This window comes from Macrosteles quadrilineatus, unplaced genomic scaffold, assembly GCF_028750875.1.
Source record: "Macrosteles quadrilineatus isolate MER2022 unplaced genomic scaffold, UCM_ALF_1.0 Scaffold_6__1_contigs__length_79288215, whole genome shotgun sequence".
NCBI lineage: Eukaryota > Metazoa > Arthropoda > Insecta > Hemiptera > Cicadellidae > Macrosteles > Macrosteles quadrilineatus.
In genome coordinates, this window is record NW_026542599.1 from 54,196,418 (window position 1) to 54,211,767 (window position 15,350).

A 15,350-nucleotide genomic window follows, 5' to 3' on the forward strand; every position below is an offset into this window, starting at 1 on the left:
AACCATTGACTAGCAAAAAACGTAATAATCTTATACACATTCAGTAATATAAGTCAATGATAAACATACTTTATCCTATAGTAATCAGGCCTATATTAAATGTGAATTTCAAACCTTCGGGCTTTTTTGACACCAACAAATACGTAAACAGTTTACGGTCTTGGCCGAGATTCACAAACCTTGGCGATTCTCATTCAATCCGACAACAACATAAACTGAATCATAAAACGAAACACGCTGTCAAAAACACTCGTTTTACTGACAGCTCGGAAATTTACATTGAATGCAATATTTACTTACTTTACATGCTAGGTTATGTCTTGTATGTTTTATAGTTTATTAGCGAATTTCCCATATGGAATAAGCTATTACCGTAGCTCTCGTCGCCCTAGGCCCGGGACCGATTTACTATTTGGTTTTGAGGTCCTCAGAGGCCCAAACTGTCCAAATTCATATATATATAGGTAAACAATTTCGATTTCTTCTATATATATATATATATAAGACGCATATATATTTCTATTCCCGTTTGAATTGAAATCACATGAAACCAAAACAGTAAAAGAAACACAACAATATAACATATACAATTATGATTGCGTCTACCCTAAAACATCTTGTTCAAATTACCTGATCTTGGTCGAATTAATAAACCTCTTCAAGTCACCCTCTATGTATTCCACCAAATAGATTTACAATATTCGTTTGAGTATTATAGAATACTATTGGGAGACTTATTGTATTGTATTCCTTTAATAGTGTTATTACGTAACACGCTTATCTAGAACTTATTAATTACACAAATTTCGTTGCTTAGGTGTTTAGGTTAAGTTGTAGTTTTAGATTCTCTAAATGCATTGAAGCGCAGTATTGTTTTAAGCTCTCAGTTCATATGTACTACGGGTGTATATTATATATAATATAGAGAATATTTCCACACTAACCTAGTAGATACTGTAGCCGGTCCTCCAGGCAATGATTCGCGCGCTACCGTATGTGCCGTCCGCACCGCTCATACTTTTTCTAGCGAGATCTAATTGGATTTTCCTTGTATAACTCAGAACTCTCGTGCAAATTTTAAATTTTTACTTCATGTTGCTTAAAAACATCGTTTTAAGCAATTTCTATTACTTTTTTAGATTAATAAAAGCACGTTTCTAATATTTTAATGTGAACTTAATATTTAGTGTTCCGGCACAAGTTCATACATGAATACTTAAGCTCCTAAATTACCACGGTGCTAATAATGAAATATATGTTTTGGGACAAGATTTTGAAATCAGTTTTATTGTTAGTCCTATCAATCATATATTACGTGAAGTGCGGTCTTGAAAAATGATTACTGTATGTTGTTTAGATTATATAATCCTTGTGTTAGCGCCGTAACCGGAGAACTTGAACGTTGTTTACGCAATATTCTGTTACCCTTTGAGAACCCAGTAACGCATATAACACTAAAGAGATTGCTATAACGCTGTTGAGGGATGAATATAAAACATTCATGAAGTTGACTAGAGGTATAAAGAGTGAGGTTTTACATTGGAGTAACAACCTTTTTGTTGGGTTATCTTCCTCGTTTATATTTTAGAAACAACAAATCAAAGTAAAGAAAACTTACATTCAAAAAAGATTTACATACCTATGTACGGAATAAAATGTAAAATTTACAACCAAAAGAGGAAGTTAGTATCAATTTTAAATCGTCTTACATTAAATATTATATTTTTAACAGATGACATGATTGTTTCATCCATAACCAGTATAATTATTGTTATTTTAATTTTCCTTTGAGTCACTAAACAACAAAACATGTTCTCTCAATTACTAAAAAATACTTAGAATAAATAATAAACTTAAAACATCAATAACTATTAAAATATTCATATTCACAAATCTTTTAAAAGAGGAAGATTAATTATATAAAGAGAACAGTAATTATCAACTTTTTCTCTTTTCAAATAGAGGTCACGCTTAAGAAATTATTATAAACAATGCAATACCTAGGGAACAATGGAACTATAAAGAGAACGTTAAACATTGTAAAGCATAATTTAACTTTGTTTTCCTTTGAGCTTACTGAGCATTACAATTTGCTGATGTAAAATAAACATTTTTTATTTCTTTTGTAAAAGTTGGACTCACAGAAATACGTATAATTATCTATATGAATCACTATATACTTGCACCAATGAATTTGGTACACATGAAAATCACCTATACTAAAACACACCTACAAATAACATCGAACTACATAATATGACTTCCTTTAATTACTTTTTTTAATGACTTTCTTTTTTTCAGACGAGAGTTCGTCTAAAGTACACCAGCTGGTGTAATGCATTTTTCATCACTCATCTGTATTCGAAAATAGTCCATGCCCAAACAGCTGATCTTCGAAAATGGTCAATTTCCATACACCAAAACCAAATAGTGATCAGCTGACTTTTTCTGGCATAAACATTATTTTCGCTACACTAACAATGCTTTGCCTGACATCAAAAAAGTTACAACTGAAGTTCCCGGTTAGCTCAAAAAGACAAACAAACAGAAAACAAAAACTAAAGCGTGGTTGATTTTAAATCAGCTGAATTGTACATCAAAATTAATTGTGTAGCCGTATTGTGTTAAGATTAGAAAATGAAAAAATTACAAAATATCAGATAATTTTTTTAAGTATTTTTTATCATCGTGATAAAAAGTATCGTCCAATACTCGTCACGACTCGCATGTAAAACACTATTGAGCCCCGAAAGGGTCACTTTCGGGACTAGTTGTGAAATATACTATTTACTCAAAGAGTATACAGTTGAGTGAGCCCTTCATGGAGTCTGCCTTAATATTTTAACACAACATCAGCGCATTCTACACGTTACAAACCTCCAACATGAAACACTCGTTAAACAGGCTTCAAACTTTACAATAGAAGTAAGTTAATTGCTTAACTTTGTCGTTTTCAAGTGATCTATAAGATGCCGCTTACCTTTATACGTGTGTGTAGTGTTTATTTTTCCTACAACAGAAGACCTACATTTGCTTTGTTTTGAAGGAACTTTTTCATGTAAGCCACGAATATAAGTGCAAAACAATTTAAAATTTTAGTTCGTTAAACATCAGCATTTACTATCAACGGTTGGAACTTCAATATTGAGGTTGGAACTTACATGAAGCATATTTCCAATAATCCAATTTAGTAATTTTAGTCGTGTTAAAATTTAGTTTCCGTTTAATGAAGTTAAACAACTTACTCCATCTGCAGCTGACGTGAACATTGAACTTCCGTAGTTAGACAATAGGCTATAGAATTTGAACAAGTTCAGCTGTTTGTTATTTTACAACTAAATTTACTTCTTAGAATCGTTCAATCTTGTTTACTGGACATCAAAAATTAGCATTTTGTTAGGTCTACTTCTTAATGTTTACTAAACATGTTTATTATTTTTAATAAATTACTCCGGTTATTTGATTTGTTGGAATATTTAAAGCCTATATGGTGTTAAGGCATGCCCATGTATGAAGCCATCTCATTTATGTGCAATATTCTAAACTCTTAAACAGCGATAGCTTTAGATGGACTTTAGGTACTATTAAAGCAGATATTCCATCTATATAAATACATGGTCAGGCAAAAGGTTTAATAAAGCATAGGTGAATGTGAGTCTCTCATTAAGTATGTTACTGAAGTCATATTTAATCATTCCACTACATTGAAGAATCTTTTCACACTATAAGTTTGAGGTGAAATAAAATATTAAAGAGTTTAATACCCAATCAAATTTTTTTATTTAATGGATAAAACTATAACTTTTGTTGAATTTATATCTTGATTATAACATTTATAACAACAAGTAAACTTTAAAACCATTATCTTTTACAGTGTTACTTACAATTTTGAGTACTGAGAAACCCCGTGTATGGCCGATCTGAATGTAGGGTTATACTCAAAGAGAACATCAAAGAGTATGAGCCTCTCACAGAGTATACTCATATGATACTCATATTATGATAGTGTATCATAGTACACTGAGAATCTCTTTTTAGTCATCTACATTTTTCATATTATACTAGTAAATAGATGATGTAGATATAAAAAGATAATAATAATAAAATATGTTCAAATATAAAATAGGTTGTCTTTAAAGTTTAGCAAGGCAAGTTTCTGCAGGTAAGAGGAAATTGTATAAAAAAATATCAAAGTTAATTTTAATATAAAAATTTGCTACAATTTTAACAACGAATCAGAATCTATTGCACAGTAGTATAACTAAAACCAAGGCTTAGCGTATTTATAATTATTTTATTTTATTAATGTTTTTTTTCCACTTGTGTTATTAAACTATTACTATTTTTCAGAGCACTTCGTGCCATAAAGAGGACCCACCATATCATCATAGTCGGCGTTTGTAAAAAAAGGTAAGATGTTTTTGTTTGTTTGTAGACTATGTTGGTCTGTTAAGAAATTGTAACATTTGAACCAGTTAAAACAAGTTATGTAAATAAAACACAAAAATGTATTTTAAACTTAAACTAGACAATAATACTAGAGCATATTGATCAGACAAGTTAAATTCTTTCTCTCGTAAGCCTGTACAAAGATAGAATGAATAAAGTATATGAATTTATATTTTTTGGATAATCAGGGATGGATATTTGTGTTAAAATCTCACTAATTACTTTAATTATTAAATAATACTGTGCCCCATTGGTCAGTTGTGTGGAGCCCACCCAACAATAAGAGAAAATGATAGATCTATCAGATCAGAACTTTCTTTGTGTGGGAAAATTCCCTTAATTAAAAGTAATTCAATATTATTACGATTTAGAAGAATTAAGACACTAGGACATTGAGCCGTATTAATAAAGATGAGGTAAACCTTTTACTTGCGAAAATTCGAGCAAATCCTTCAATCTGTATTAATAAAAACTGAAGCAAAACCTTTTGCTTTAGAAGTAAAAGGTAATCTATAGAAATTTGAGGTTTTGCTCATGACTTGAGTAAATGGTTATTAATAAAACTCACCATTTACTTTTTCTTTGAAGTAAATCCTTCAAAAATGATGCATCTGATCAGTAGCAGATTATACGTTTAAGTAAAAGGTGTGTGGTGGTTTTACAGTGTGGTGGTAAATTTTAGCGAATTTCCTAAATAGGGAAAAAGCTATTACCGTAGGTCTCATGGTAAGACCTAGACCCATGACCCATTTACTTTTCCGTTTTCAGGTCCCCAGAGGCCAAAAACCTCCTCCGTTCAAATTCATATATATGTGTGCCCGTTAGCACGATAACTAGAGCAAAGGTGATCCTATTTTGATTAAATTTGGTGCAAACGTGTAAACCTACGTTTATTCTAAGGGATTCGCGAATCAGCATAATAGGATATGGAAACGGGTGTTTATGGGCGGTTTTATGGGGTAATTGGATTTTAACATTTTCTACCCTAAAAACATAGAATTTAGCAACTTCTTTCCAAGCCATTTTGTAGAGTTTAAAAAAAACTATCAATTTAGTATATCAAAGCGATGTTATGCGCTTAATGGCTACGGAGAAAATTTAAAAAAAATGTTAATTTAAAATTTCTATGTTATTTTTATGGAGAAATTTTTAAACTGTTGTAGTTTTCTTGTTTATGAGCATTTTTTGATCAAATTTGCATTCATTTCAGGTACTAAACTGTTACATTTTACAAAAAAAAACACCTTTTTACCCTTCATGTGGCAGTAAACCTAAGTACTCAGTTAAACTAAAGCTTTTTAAATAGGGAATGAATGTGATATTGGAGAAATTTTAGTGTACATCCAATCAGGCAAATGGAAATTTACTTAGTCTGCAGGTTTGCTGTGGCGGGAGTATTTTGTTTACCTCCTACTAAGCTATCAACATTTCAATAAAAACACACCTCAATACCTTCCTTGAATCAGCAAACCTAGGTACTCATTAAAATTGATATAATTTAAATAGGAAATAAATCTGACAATTTTCATGGAATATTTTAGAAGAAATCCAGCCAGGTAAAAGGAAATTTATTTAGTCTGCAATTGCGGCGAGGGTTCCTGTGGTTATACAGTACCGCATGCTATCTACAAAGCATATATCATGATTTCTATAAACAAATTTATGTACCCGACTAACTATTATCATCAACCAAATTCTATGTCTAGAAAGGGGTTAAGATTCTGGGGGTAAAATCCGGGGTAAAATTCCGGCCCACACACTCTAGATTTTATAATTTAGTTTGTGATGATTAAATTCAAAGCCGGATGCAAAACCATTACACGGAGTTGGCACAGCCTTCGAGGGATATCAGTAGACAAAAATAGACAGGATCAGACGTGTTAACATGTGATGTTCCTAAAGAACCATTTACTTACTTCTGAGCAGAAGGATTTGCTCGGAAGTAAAAGGTAATCATTATTAATACGGTTTGAAGGATATGCTTTTACTTTTACCTTTTACTAGAAGCAAATGCTTTTGCTTCATACCTTTTCCTTTTGAGCATATCCTTCTTTTTATTAATACGGCTCATTACATCCACCTGATTTCAATTCCGATGATTGGCCATCAATATGACTGGAGTTATGCTTTACTTGTAGGCCCGAGGCAGGCTTATGTTTGCTATGAAACCCAAATATTAGTTTACCAGTCTGTTTCTGTTAGCTTGGCTAATAACCCCTACAAACATCCCATCACAGACCAAACCTTCAAAAACCATCTGCTGCTGTTTTAAATGTGTTGAATTAATGAAAGGGTTTTTTCAGTCAACACTACATAATAAAATGTAATTTCAGTCTAGAGTAACATATACTGTAACACTGTAACTGTACAAATTAAAAAAAAAAACCCTTAAATTAAATTCATTAACCATTAGTATTTCTCTACAACAACAAGAAGTTATATAGGGTGGTCATAAATTAATATTTGGACACATTTTAAGATTAAATAAATAGCCAATCAACTTATAGAAACTTGGTGATTTTTTTATATCAAACTTAAAGCAGTTTTATACAGTAACTGAAAAAAATATTATGTAAATGTCAGTAATTATAAACTTAGTATAAAAAAAGTCTATAAAAGACACCTAAACTATTATTCTGAGACCTTTTAGACTATATGTTGGACACTTCCCGTTTGTTCTAACTGTCTGTAATAACCACCATTTTATAGAGTTTCTACTTGGAGAATTACGGCCATACTCTAAGCAAAGTGTAATTCAAACAGTTATTACTAATCTACTTTCATGAAACCAAAGAACACTAGCTTTAACTTGCTAATAGTCATTTTGATACTGAGGTTAGTTACTGAGGTCATTGATTCATCAAATGTCACACACAGCTGGTGTAGAAAGGTTCATTTTTGGCCAGCTGACTATGTCACAACACAGTCATTGAGAACAAAAACATAGCTTACACTCAAGGCGTCGCCTTGGCTTACACTCACAGTTTAGGTGATTTTTACAGACTCTTTTAACCAATTTTTATAATTAGTGACTATTTTTATAATTAATTATCTTTTGCTGTTACTGTATTAAACTGCTTTAAATTTGATATTTAATGAAACAATTACCATGTTTAAGTTTCTTGTTTGATTATTTACTTAATCTTTTGTCCAATTTATGACCACCCTGTATTTTTACTTTTAGATAAATATTAAATCCTTAAACATTAACCTACTCCGCTTTTATTTTCTAAATAAAATAAATGTATAACCATAACTTACTTTCAAATGATTTCTGAGAATTTTAGTTTGGTGAAAATATTCCCATCTATCTATATATTTAATACGCTACATGAAACTTTGTGAACAATAAGGCTTTTTTGTTTTAAGATTTAACCCCACATATTATATACCAAAATGTTCGTCTAGGTGTGTAGATGTGCAAACTGGCTTTAGATTTTCAAAATATATCTTTTTAAGGGTGTGGGCTGCCCTCAAAGTTCCTTCCATAAGGATAACATTGTGATTGATTTGAATGTTATTGTACCTATTCTAAAACAGATGTCAATACATTAGTAAAAAAAAAATAATCCCAGCTGTTTGGTTTTGAAAAATTCTCAGCAGCATTCACTTGGCGAGATGGCATTAAAATGTCAGAAATGTGGTGCGATACATTTTAAAGAAGAACAAAGAGGATGATGCGAAGGATTTTCATCCTGCTGCCATAAAGAAAAGTGAATCTACCACCATACCGAGAAATCTATTATATCCAGAGCCTACTTAATAGAGCAAATCAATTGAGCAGAAACTACAAAGAGAACATTAGATTGTACAACTCTGCGCTCGCAATGGTCAGCACTCGAGCTAAAATTGAATAACATAACGGTGGAGGGCCTTTCATGTATAAGGTGCACGACACAATTGTTCACTCAATTGGCACCTTTCAACTGTCAGAAGGGCAGCATCCCACATATGCCTAAATTTATATTTACGACGACGAATCCGCTGTTCAGGAAAGAATGTTAAACAAAGCTAATGTCTCTTACAGCACTGAACTCATGGACATTTTGACTAAACATTTGGTTGATATTAATACGCGCAAGTTTTCATTACGATGAACTTCGTCCTGCAAAATACTCCTACTGAATAGCAAAAAGAACTTAGAATGCATATAGCCAACGATCGAGTTCAAGACCAATGCCGATACAACGACGCAACTTCTAACGACGTTGCTATAATATCCTAATTTATTTGTGCAAATTCGCACGGATTCAACTAGTTTTAAACTATTCATTTAAACAATACAAGAAACCGCACTAATACTTCGGCCAACTTCCAAATGTTTCTATGCAGTTGAAGTAAAAGTTTGTGTATTACTTACTTATAGTTTAAGTTGATTACATTATTTATATCTTAAAACGAAAAAAAAGTGTCTGGATGCAAACAATTGTTTGTAGTATTAAATGGTCAATGAAGTAAGGTCAGTTAAAACTAATTTTAGATTGTGGTTTTTATTCTTTAGACTTTCATTTTATACGTTAAGCAGTTAAGGGGGAAATTTAAACTCTTTCAACAACTATACCATCCAAATAAAACACAGAACTTTTCAAACGAACATGAGCGAAGTTTTCGAAGTTAGACTTAATGTCAATAAAAGTGCACTTTGCAATTATAAGCTGTTATAGGTAAGTTCGCTTGTCTGCAAATACACCCAAAACCAAATAAACTTGAACAAGTTTTGCGTCTGGAGATTGAATTGCGTCTTCATTTTGTTTACTTTAGAACTCTTTCTCGGTCGGAATTAAATTCCTTATGTGTCTTCTATGTGTGGTTATTGGATGGATGCCAATACACCTAGCTTAATTTTGTTTCAGGTTTAGAGTGAAGTAAATTTTCTTGAATCGTTTTCGTCAGTAGTTTTCTTTGTAAAGTTTTTTAGGTAGATGTAAAGTTTTTTTTATTTTTTAAGGTGAAGTAGACATTAAGGTGTTGGTTTTTCATTTTTGTTCACCAATATTTATATAGACCTGTCTTTATAGACTTAAATTACTGTAGGAAACAACAGTTTCCAATAGAAAACTAAGATCTTTACATAAACTGAAATTAAAATCATCCAAAGGCATTTGGTGAAGAGTGTTTAATGTGGGAAAGCTCTCCTCTTAAGAGACCACATAGCTCACAAGCTGAAACCAGTATTAATCGAGAGGGCCTATAGCTGTCTGTTAAATTGAAACCACAACCTGATAATACAGTAGAACCTCTTTAATCCGAACTAATTGGGACCAGGGGTTGTTCGGACTATTGAATAGTTTGGATTACAGAACATATTGTTGTTTTTACATAACAATAGCTAAAACATGGCTAAATTGATCAAAATTATTTTGGTAAAAGTGATCAAATGTTTTATAAAGTAAAATACAGTGTTAATTTAAAACAGTAGTAAACATGATGAATAAACAGTACTGTAAATTAAATACAGTATACAATAAAGAACTGCTGTACTGTGTATAGAGTACAGCAATGAGGGGTTCGGATTAGTGGACGTTCGGATTACGGGGGTTCGGATTAAAGAGGTTCTACATATAACAGCAAAACATATAACTAAACTCATCTTAACACGCTTTTGTTTTTTTCAGTGCAGTGGAGAAAGAAAAAGAACTGCGAACTACGTTGAAAATTGGAGTCAACAGAGTGAGTATATTTAATATCCGTATCTAATGGTGTTTTTTTTCTTTATTTAAAAGAGGTTGACAGCCTCTTTTACCTTACAATTGCCTGTCCACATTGGTTACGGACATGTGCATGGGTGATATTCAGCAAAGCAATAGTAGGGAACAGAATCTGAATCCAGGACTGCCTTGAGCCACAAGTCTGTGGCGCTACAATACCGAGTACCGACTGAGCCACTGACTCACCATAATAGTTAGTAGTTTATTCTATGGAGCAATAAAAGAGAATTTCAACTAGAAATTCAGGAATGGAGTTTCAACTAGGGGATTTTTTCAGTTTTGTGTAGTCAGAAACAAATACTGTATTTACAATTTAACCACAGAAGGTCTCTTTGATATTAATAAAGGCAACAACATTAATTTATGTGGATCAATCTTGTAAAATGATTCTCTTGAACCAATCTCACTTTAGAACATTAGTGATGGTAAATGTAATACATTTCATTGTCAAGGTATAAAAAATACTGGTCCTATATGAAAACACAATTTTCAACTCATACTGACTATCTGTCTGAAAAAAACTTTTCATCACACAGCCTACAGAGAGTAACTATTTTTCGATAACAGCTGATATCAAAGAAAGTAGTTGTTTCTCAAGCTTTAGAGCGAGTGAAAACGATCAGCTGATTTTCCCTTGCTCTAAACTTACTTTCCCTCGTTCTCGATTGTATTTTTCCATCTATCCACCACTCGCATTAGTGTTTTGTTAACTCTCACTAGTGAAATTTAGAAACCATAGAGCGTGCGCCGGAAAATGCCACTTTTGGTCCTAGTAATGCTATTACTAGGAGCAGTTTAGTACACTGCAGGATAGTACAGAAGGTATAGTATAGTAGGAGTAGTATACTATTACTTATTAAAATCCATGTTTTAGCCCCTGAGCTGTATAATAACTAAAATAGGCTTTACCTTCGTCACTGCAGCTCAAATTCTTGTGGTGTAACTATACGTTACGGCCGTTTCGGCATTACAATGCCATCGTCAGACTACAAAAACACAAACTCGGCTGAAGTAGCGTCGTTGAAGATTAAACACGTAAAACATACGAACATTAAGATACATTTAAAATATTTACAAAAACCGAACAGGCCTGTCGTACTAACGGGTGACATGTTCCCGTTCTGAGCAAAATCCGACTGCTTTTTGCCAAAAAAAACCGACAAAAACCGGTAACTACGTTACGAAACGGCCGTAACGTAGTTACACCACAAGAATTTGAGCTGCAGTGACGAAGGTAAAGCCTATTTTACTATTACTTCTTGGAACTTTTCCCATTAACTGTTTTTTGGTTGGTAGTAAATCGGTATATGTAAAGGATTCAACCTGTTACACTCCTATTTGTTTACTACAAAGTGAGTGGTTGTCTATTCAATAACAAGTCTTAGTGCAAGACAAACTTGCACATTAAGTATAAACACTTAATTATGTTTACTATACTACCAAACATATTCCAAAATAAGATTCATTTTTTGAACATTTTCACCTTGTATAATAGAGAAAGCTTTGCAGCTTTCAAGTAAACATGTTTTTGAGTTCTAATCAAGATGCTTTGAAAGTCCTTTGACAAAAGTTCCTTGACAGCTTCTATACAGATACAAAGTTCTTTATTGTGCATTATTGGTCTGCTGTCGTTGTCGCTGTCAATGTCAGTGTTGAAGGCCTTTAGCCAATGGCCCTTTAGATAATTTCATTACAAACTTTGTGTCTATAATCAATGCTGTCAGTAGCATTATTATTCTCTTTTATTAAACCTCTAGCCGATAAAATTGTTCTTTGATCGTAGCTGCCAACTAAATACTATCAGATTTTTGTAAAACTTTAAACAAGTTGTAGTTTTATCCATACTGTCTATATTTTTATCTGCAGGCTAAACAAAGGTTTAAAAAAAGAAAATTTCAAAAACTTATTTCGGGAGTTCTCATAATAAAATTGCAAAAATAAACCTCATGTTAATATTTGAACATAGAACAGGAGAGCAAACACTCTGAAACACAACACATACAGCAGATGCCGAAGGCTGCAAAATAGTTCATCGATTGACAAGTTGATAATTAAACAAGGCAATAAAAAACAATAACATAACTTAAATTCAAATGGTCTGTAGTCGACCCATGTAAGGATTTTGGAAAGTCTATTTGGGAGTTTGTTTAGTACCCTGCGAAAAAATAACTCCGTTATAGTTGAAATATTGAATTCATATACTTAATATTTGGCGTGTTGATTCATTTAAAAGAGACATCTTCAGCAACATGATATGATATTGACATGTCAACTAGGATGACGTGTGGGATGACGGATATGGCAGTACTCCCAACAACACTAAGAGTCACACCACTAGACACTATACTTTGTTTACAATATTTAGGTGGTTTGAGGGGAAGAAAACTGCCCCTCAACATGATCCTTACCTTTAATATAAAAGCTCAACAGCTGATTAGGCAACATACAATAAATACAAAAAAGTGGTGGGGGAACTCCCCTCAAACCGCCTAAATATTGTGAACAAAGTAGAGAGTGGTATTAAATTAATCCAACAGTAGCAATTATTTGTTGAATTAACTCTACAAAATATCACATGCGTATCCCGCTCATCACTCAACTGATAACTTTGATGTGTTTCTGTGTCTAGGTAATGGTGGAACCCTTATCAGTGGCACAGGCTGTGTGTGAGCTGGTGCAGTTAGTGCAAGGGCAAGTGGCACTGCATGCTTTGCTGGCGCACAATGAAGCAGTATACCTGGCATTAGACAAGAGTAGAGACCTGGTGTTAGTCACCGACCACGCTCATGTTATTCAGGTATAGCACTGATGATACAAATGTTTTCTAAATAATTTCTACATCTCTATCCCTCTCAGCTTATTCAAACATTATGACCTTTACAGTAATCCACTCTAAAATTCTAAAAGTGTTTTTGTTGTTATTATTGGTATTAGCATTTACTTTACTTTTCGATACTGAAGTAGAGATCCATGTATATATGGAACTGCTGTAGCAATTGTACAGTAAATTACTTCGAAGTCCTCTTAGTTGGTTATCATTATTACAGGATCATTTCCCTTAGGCCAACTGTATGGAGAGCGCTGAATCCCACTGAAACCTGATCAACTATCATGGTCTCTGTTCAGTGGGATCTTATTTAACTCAAAAAACCTCCCATTAATTTATTTGTTTTTTTTTTCGTATGTTTCTTTTTTATTTATTTTCCTATTGTATTTTACTTTCTCCCCCTATACTATACGTATATGAAGAGAGTATTGGTTTTGTCAAAATTTTTTTAAGTTGTTTTTGAAGTGATGTCTGTACATGTGGACGTGTACAGAGCTACAGACCACACCTGTAGTCCGATTTTGATGAAGTCTGGTATCTACGTATAAATCCATAGTACCTCCAGTTATTATTTTTTAATTTTTTTATTTAGATTTTTATGGTGATTTTACCATAAAACCCATAAAATAACTCGAAAATGGCCCAAACGATTTTGATTAACATTTATTATTTTAAAATTCTGAACAAAAGGGTACAACTCCCATTGCTGTATAAATTAGGGCTTAAAATGTACCGGGTGATTCAAAATTCATAGTCTGGTTTTAACGCTTTATAACTTTTATACTATTAAACTTACAGCTATAAAACACACATCAAATGAAAAAACATCACTCAAAGAGTTTATATCTTCCAAATAAGACACATTATTTAACAAAATCGATCCAGTAGAACTGTAGATTTAATTGTTCAAAGTTAAAAAGTAATCTCCAACTTTTTTCACCACTAGAAATTTGGAGGCTGCTTGACGTTTCGGGAAATAACTTTTAAATGGTGAGGAAATCAACCAAAGTGGAAGGAAATATTCCGAAAGAGAATAAAATTTCCTACAATTTACTACGTAAAAAGGCTATGTAAAAAGGCTAAAATATCTGCTTGTTCAGGACTTCAATGGACCTTTTTAGCCAATTACCCATCTCTTCTCAGCCAAATATCTTTATGCACTGTTCAGAAATTATTACTTATTTTCTTCTTCTGAACTCTGAAATCAATCATACAGTGGTGATTAAGACTCAACAGTAAAAATAAGTCCTCTTAAATTTATGATTTTTTTTACTTCCCAAGGTAAGATAGATAGAATCTGTTATACCGTTTTAGTTTAGCTGCCAGGAGTAAGAGAAATAACATGTTGCATATTTCAGTATCGGTAGTAAATTAAATAAAAGGTTGTATTTAAGTATAAAAAGTACATGAATCCTAAATAAGTTCTTCCTGTGTTATTCTTTAATCAATCAATACCCAAAGGTCTATTTTTAATTCGCTAAAAAAATTCACCCTCAGATTTAGCGGTAATCTTCCATTCGTCTAGAACGTCCGAGAATTTCATGATTCACGAGTCTATTACGCCGTACATTCATCTGCTTGTCTGACAAGCTCGTACATGTTTAGTGTCTACTGATTATGGCTCACTTCCGCCTATCACTGCTGAACGTTAACCATTCACGATACTCTTGTGATACAAGTAAGTGCTATCAAAAGCGCAACAGTTAGAACGTAGTCTCCGTTTCATGAGCTCTCTCCATTCAGGTATGTTACTCCGTAGGGTTATCTGTTGAAATTCATTTGAAATTGTGTTATGACTCACTAAAACAATATACAATTTGTATTTAATTTATTAAAGATTCTAATTATTGTGTTAATTAAAGAAACAATTTCTTTGGAAAATGAGATCTCAGAACTCCATTTTGTTGGTGTCTGCCTATAAAAGCCCTGTATAATATTTTATCGCATCTTCATGAAGGTGTTAAAGATAAATTAAGTTTTAAGTAACTTTTTTTTATAAAAATGCACTTAAAAGTGTGCTTAAATTTATTTGATACAAAATGCCACTGGTATAGCCACTAGCAAAATAAAATTAAATATGAAATAATTAAACTTAATTTAATACACCATTTAATTTCCACTGCGCTCATGCGTACTTTTAAGACTGATGAGTCCACTAGGAAGAGCCATAAAAGGACAACCATTCATTATTTGATTCATAGTCTCTGCACCAATTAATTGTTTAACGTTGTCCGATGATTATATAGAAACTCTTATAAGGACGTCCAATTATTATCAGAATAGGAAGCTAATTTTAAATTTGGTGGAAGTCAACTTCTCTGAATTCTTCAGGTTCTACTGAACTAAAAATCCAAAACTTTTACAAA

The 15,350-nt window shown here is 32.5% G+C and overlaps 1 protein-coding gene across 4 annotated transcripts in view; it reads left to right on the forward strand.

The window, feature by feature from the left end:
- The window catches only part of LOC128996443 (high affinity cAMP-specific and IBMX-insensitive 3',5'-cyclic phosphodiesterase 8), a 178,580-nt gene that overhangs the window by 152,808 nt on the left and 10,422 nt on the right, over positions 1-15,350 (forward strand). For all 4 annotated transcript variants that reach the window (XM_054421774.1, XM_054421775.1, XM_054421776.1 and 1 more), the window contains 3 exons: positions 4,351-4,410; positions 10,065-10,119; positions 12,787-12,954. In XM_054421774.1, coding sequence (XP_054277749.1) covers positions 4,351-4,410; positions 10,065-10,119; positions 12,787-12,954 — 283 coding nt within the window. The remainder of the gene's footprint in view (positions 1-4,350; positions 4,411-10,064; positions 10,120-12,786; positions 12,955-15,350) is intronic.